The following is a 5985-nucleotide window of genomic DNA, read 5'->3' as shown; positions in this document are numbered from 1 at the left end:
TACACATTATCTACATGGATAAAATAAACATCATATGGTATTCATTGGGATTGTTGCTCTGAAGATTCAAACTAAATAGATGAGATTAAAAGAAAACAAGTGTAATATAGGGGTATTTTTGTAAATACAGATGATCGTGTAAATATTTACAAATTTACCCTTAAAATTTTACATTATAAAATATCTTATAAGGGTGTATTGAACTAGGATTTTAAAAGATTTTTTTTCAAAGTAATACCATAAAATTTTGATACATTTTTTAAAATCCAAGTTGAATACACCTAACTAGGTGTATTCAACTAGAATTTTAAAAAATGTATTAAAATTTTATGGTATTCAACTAAATTTTTTAAATTATACTACAAAATTTGGTGGTATTCAATCAAGATTTTAAATTATGCTTAAAAATCTGATGGTATTCAACTGCAATTATTTAAAATCCATTAAAATATGATGGTATTCACATGCTAACGGATTTTTTTGAACTTCATAAAATGTTGAATTTTGTGGGATTGTTCGATGTATTTTATGATTTTTGAAATCTCAACATAATTAAAGAGATTTTGAAAGATTGTGTTTAAATCCTAAAGACTCTTCATCAACTCTACGACACTCTACGACATTTTATCTAAAATCCGCATAAAATCAAAATCAGATACAATCCATTAAAATCCATGAATTATATATAATGTATTAAAATACTAGTTCAATACACCATGAGCTAAGTTTTGTCTAAAGTGGGTATTAATTTTTACGTATATATTGTATTATTCTTTTCAATTTTAACGTATTTTTACACGTACACACAAGCTGTATGTTGTATTATTTTTTCACTTTTTACATATTTTTACACGTACACAAACAAAGAATCTTTCAGGAAATAGCCTTACCATTATTCGAAACGAGGAGAAGGTTGCGTACATTTTGTACATTTTACACTCATCACATCGTGCGCTAAACCGGATATACCGAAAATTATTTGGTTTATTTTAATTTTCCTGAGGACACCTTAGATCCAATTTTCTCCTCTTCATATTTGTAACTTACACAATATCTACATGGATAAAGAGAACTATAGACTTAATTTTAGCTTATAAAAGGAGAAACAATCAAAATCATGTCCAAAATCTAAAGAGTTATGGACAATTAAAAATACTTAATTAATTTAATGAAGTGAGGCAAGAAGACAACATGGCCTAGGGTTCCTAAAAGAGGAGTATACCATTAACTAAATTACCTCACTTTCTCCCCCCCATTTACTGCTCTTACACTGTACTCCTAGTAGTACTACAAATTTGTTGTGGGTTGCCTCGAGAAGGTACCTTCATAGTGCAGAGAGAGAGACACGACAGTGCACGTGTAACACAGATTCCCATGTAAATGTCTGATGTTCATCCAAATCCATATGTACGCTTTCACATTCTAAAAACCCTAAATCTTGCCACCAGATTTGCAAACACAGTAAACACATTTGAAGAGGGGCTTATGCCCATAACCCGCCGCGGTGATCACTTGTGCGGGTTCGAACTGCTCGCCTAGGACCGGCTTGTAATAAAGCCTGAATTTATTCAACTCGGTTCGGGCCGGTTTAGAACCACATAAATCGTTAGATTTCACGAACCGATTACGAATAAGGTTTCAGAAAACCGAGACCGCCGGACCGCACACCTTTGTGTTTCGTTCATGCATTCATTCACCGGATGACCACATCTATAATGTACAAATTTACTGTAATTAATCATCCACGGATCATGTGTGATGGTCAGAAATGAGTTTACTCGATCGGAAATAAGGATTAAAATTGATCGAGAAGAGTTATCGGTAAAAACCTGATTATAAATATCTACCTAGACTCTTCTAATAATTTTTGGAATAATAATAAATAGTCGATTTTTTTTATTGCAGAGGTAAAATGTGTTAATAAAAGAGAGGAGATCCTCCCACTTACCTGCACACGATCTGAGTTTTCGTCACTAGACTAGAAGACCTAACCAGTCGATGCAACTGATTGAAACTGCGTAATAACAAAGACTTAAATTAAACTATATTTTAACCGAAAATGTGAGGATTTTGATTCAAGATCGAGAACTACAATAAGTTAATGGAATATGGTAAAATAAGCCACAGAGAGCTTAAAATTTTGTACACTCGATCGATCTTCCTTAACCAAAAGCACACTATAAATAACCACATAATATTAAGCTAATCATTAACTACTAGTTAATCATAGGAAAAAAGAGAAGGAGAATAGTAATTAATTAACAGATCAAAGCAAAGTAAACTGAACTGAAAATAGAATAATTAAAGCATCTAACTTTTGTGCTCTCTTAGTTCCCTTCAATAAGGAGGCCGAGCTTCACCCCAGTATGCTTGATCATGACTTGGCCCTTGAAATAACGATGCGTTTGGATCTACCATGAGTTGTTGCTGCTGCTGTCCGATCATTCCAGGGAGCGGAGTAGATTCCAAGGATCCGCTCCCCGGAACAGAAGACTCTTCGTCTTCTAATGGCAGTCTCTCGTAAGCAGCATTTCCGAAAGAGGCTGCCATTATAATCACAGGGCCGGACGCTATTAGCTGTCCGGCCACGCTCCCTCCTACAATTTGTCCTTGACCGCCAGCTAAGTATATAGTCAAACCCGAAGCTGCTGGCGGTGCAGGAGGGGGCAAAAACGAACCCGAAAGAGATAGAATTTCAAATCTACCTTGTAAAGGAAGAACCGTACCTTGTCCAGCGGGTTGTTTTAGAGTAACATTCGTAACGGTTCCGCTGCCGCTTAAAATACAAACGCCTCTTTGTCTTCTCGTAGCAAAAGTAGAAATACTCTCTTGAATATCGCAACCGTTCGCAACTTCCATCACATGGGATCTAAGCGCGTTCGCGCTGTCCCGTGTGATAATAATTGGGGGTTTGGGCTTGTTTTTGGACCCAGCTGGTCTCCCCCGCGGTTTTCGATTCCCTTCACTTTCTGATCCATTGAATGAAACCAATTCCTTGTCTTCCATACTCCCGTTGTGATTGTCATCGTTGTTGTTGTTATTATTATTGTCAGCTCTTTCTCGCTTCAGGCTGCGAGTGAGCTGGTTATTCTCACTTTGTTCCTCACCGGAATTCTGTTGCTGTTGATGGTGGAAGTTTTGGAATTGGAGAGGGTGGTGGTGGAGTGGAAGGCCTCTAGAGTGGAAAGAAGATGGCAATTGATGGCCATGAGCTGTTAAAGGATCCATATCTCTAAATCTTTCTCAAAATATATATCTTGCAAACCACTTAAATTAATCAAACTATGCACTATATTTTGAGCAAGTAGAAGGATGCTAGGGTAGATTTGTTGTAGGTGTTTGACAAGTAAATTGAAGTTAAGTGTGTTGAACCAAACTTTGAGCTAGAGCATGAGATGCCATCTTAACTTTATCTAATCACTATCATATAAGCACATCAAATACACAAACATAGAAAACACACAAGAATATGGTTGTGACTTGTTTGTGTACTTTTAGGTATAGGGGATTTCAGATTTAGTTGTAGTGTTTTGTTTGATGTTTGGGGAGGTTTTGGAGAAATGTGAAAGGAGGAGATATGTATAGAGAAATGTTTGGGTTTGAGTAGAGGACTAGTGTTTGTTTGTTTTGTTTGGGTTTGGGTTAGGGTTAGGTCAATGTGGGGTTAGCTAGGCTGAGGGTCTAGTGCTGGTAAAACCGGGCATGCGCATGAGTCATGACTGCTAGGGGTGTGGGGCCCACTCTCCCTCTCCCATGTTCTCTCTCCCTACTTTCCCTCTCCCATGTTCTCTCTCCCTGCCTGCTTCCTCATCTCTCTCTCTCCACAGTCCTGAGTCCTCAGGCTAAGCTCCATTTAAACAACCACATAATCATATTACATACTTCCTCCCTGTTTCATTTTACATGTCTCTTGACTTTTCTGCACACATATCAAGATGCATTGACCGCATAGTAAAAATTATTATTTTTAAAATTTTCTTTTTATAAATAAAAGTTTTAAGTTATATATTTTTATTCAGGAAAATAAAATTTTAAAAATTATTATTTTAACTATGCGGTCAAAACACTTAGAAATGAGTGTAAAAAAGTCGAATGATTATTAAAATTAAACACTTGATGGTGATTGAAGTATACAATTCTGAACATATTTGGTTGGTTAACTTTTACTTTGGAAATAAACTACGAGTATTAGTCTGCATATAATTATTCGGTTTCTGGTCGTGTAACAACTTCTAATTATGTTATTCTCGGATCCTTCAAATATGTGTACATATAGAGAATATCAGTGAATTTGATAAAATATTATATGTTGTTTTCAGAAAATATACGTACATATCTGAATAGACACTCTTTAAATATATATAAAATATTGACTTTTAACAACTTAATGTACATTCACCTCCAACAACATTATTTATATTCAATTTTTATATAATATTTTAATATTAAAATATATTTATTTAATAAAGTACAATATAAATTATAGATCAAAATTGGGTGGCTGAATTAATTTATAATAAAATAAAAATTAAAAACAAGTGGTTGGTTCTTTTAGCAGAGAGATGGGGCTCTTAAAATTTTAAAGAGTCTTTAAGAGTCTCTTACAACTCCAATTTTGATAATACTCTTTATTTTTACATTTAAGAGTTTTTTTAAAGAAATTGTTGAAAATGCTCTTGATTGGTAACAAAAAGTTATTAATCTTGTGTAACTCTAAAAGAAAAGTTACGAAAATATAAAATTTTGTTCGGCATGAATTATCATTCAACATGAGTAATAATAATTTAAGTCACGGAAGTACAAAATTTTGTTTGACTGTTATGTGGATTATCACTTAACATGAATAATACAAATTATCAAGGGAAAGTCGGTGAATAACTTTCTATATATGATGGAAATTAAAATTTTCTCGAAGTGTAATTTCACTTGTTTTTTAATCGAATAAATAATTGCAAACTAAGCCACCTCTTACAGTTGAGTTCCACAACGTATGATTGAAAATATAATTTAATTTTTACAACCATGATGCAACCTTATTAAGGGCAAATCCAACCGTGATCCAAAAATCCAAATTTAGTGATCCAAATGGTCATCTGAATTTGGATCAGTGAGCAATACTGATTCAAATTTGGATCACTTGGTTTAATGTAAAATAAGGGTTTTGTTATTTGTAGTTTATGAGATTTTAAATTGATTTTTGATTTTTTAATTATATAATTAATAACAAAATATAATTAATAGTTAACAAAATTTATTTTTAAAATAAAATTAAAAATAATGAGAAAACATATAATTTCACTAAAATTTTATTGAAGAGTCAGAAGTGCTGGATCCAGAAGTCGAGACTATTTCGATTGATGAAAATACTCGATACCAAGAATTCCTGAACCGCAATAAAAAATAAAAAAAATAAAGAGGCACATATTGCACTTAGAAATGCATTAATTGAGCATTTGCGGAAAAAATATACTAATTCGAAAAATTAGTGTGTATCAATGATATTTTGTATATTAATTATTGCAATAAATGTGTTTTTCGTGAATGTACTAATTTTTTTGTTTTAATTAATTTATGAAATGTTATATAAATTGTTAATAATAATTAAACGATAATTTTAAGATAAAATTGCTTAAAATAACATTTATATATTATTATATATAAAAAGTAATTTGAATCAAATATTTGGATCACACTGTTAAAGTTGGTCAGAAATTTGAATTAGTTGATGATCCAAATTTGGATTTTTGAATCACAACTGTCGGAGATGACATAAGAAACTCTCGGTGTATATATGAACGTATGATGACATCTTTGTTGTAAATTAGAAAAAAAGAGAATCAATTTGTTGGTGTTCGAGTGCTCTCTATATATGTATATCACTCCCTGCACTCTACTAATCAAGAACAAGTACCGGAACCTAGCTATATATATTCGGTATGTGGCTTTTGTGAGTACCTGGGAGCCGATTATGGTTAATTATTGGTT

General features: G+C 32.8%; 1 protein-coding gene across 1 annotated transcript; it reads right to left on the bottom strand.

Annotated features, from left to right (window-relative positions):
• Positions 1-1230: 1230 nt before the first annotated feature.
• Positions 1231-3799, bottom strand: LOC141664009 (AT-hook motif nuclear-localized protein 18-like). The gene is made up of 3 exons (XM_074469869.1): positions 2316-3799; positions 1949-2014; positions 1231-1710 (listed from the first exon to the last, which is right to left on the bottom strand). Exon 1 carries the CDS (start codon positions 3226-3228, stop codon positions 2338-2340), a length of 891 nt encoding a protein of 296 aa, XP_074325970.1. The 5' UTR covers positions 3229-3799; the 3' UTR covers positions 1231-1710; positions 1949-2014; positions 2316-2337.
• Positions 3800-5985: the final 2186 nt, after the last annotated feature.

Source organism: Apium graveolens, chromosome 6 (assembly GCF_009905375.1).
Source record: "Apium graveolens cultivar Ventura chromosome 6, ASM990537v1, whole genome shotgun sequence".
NCBI classification, from domain to species: domain Eukaryota; kingdom Viridiplantae; phylum Streptophyta; class Magnoliopsida; order Apiales; family Apiaceae; genus Apium; species Apium graveolens.
This window is presented reverse-complemented; position numbering and strand designations above follow the sequence as displayed.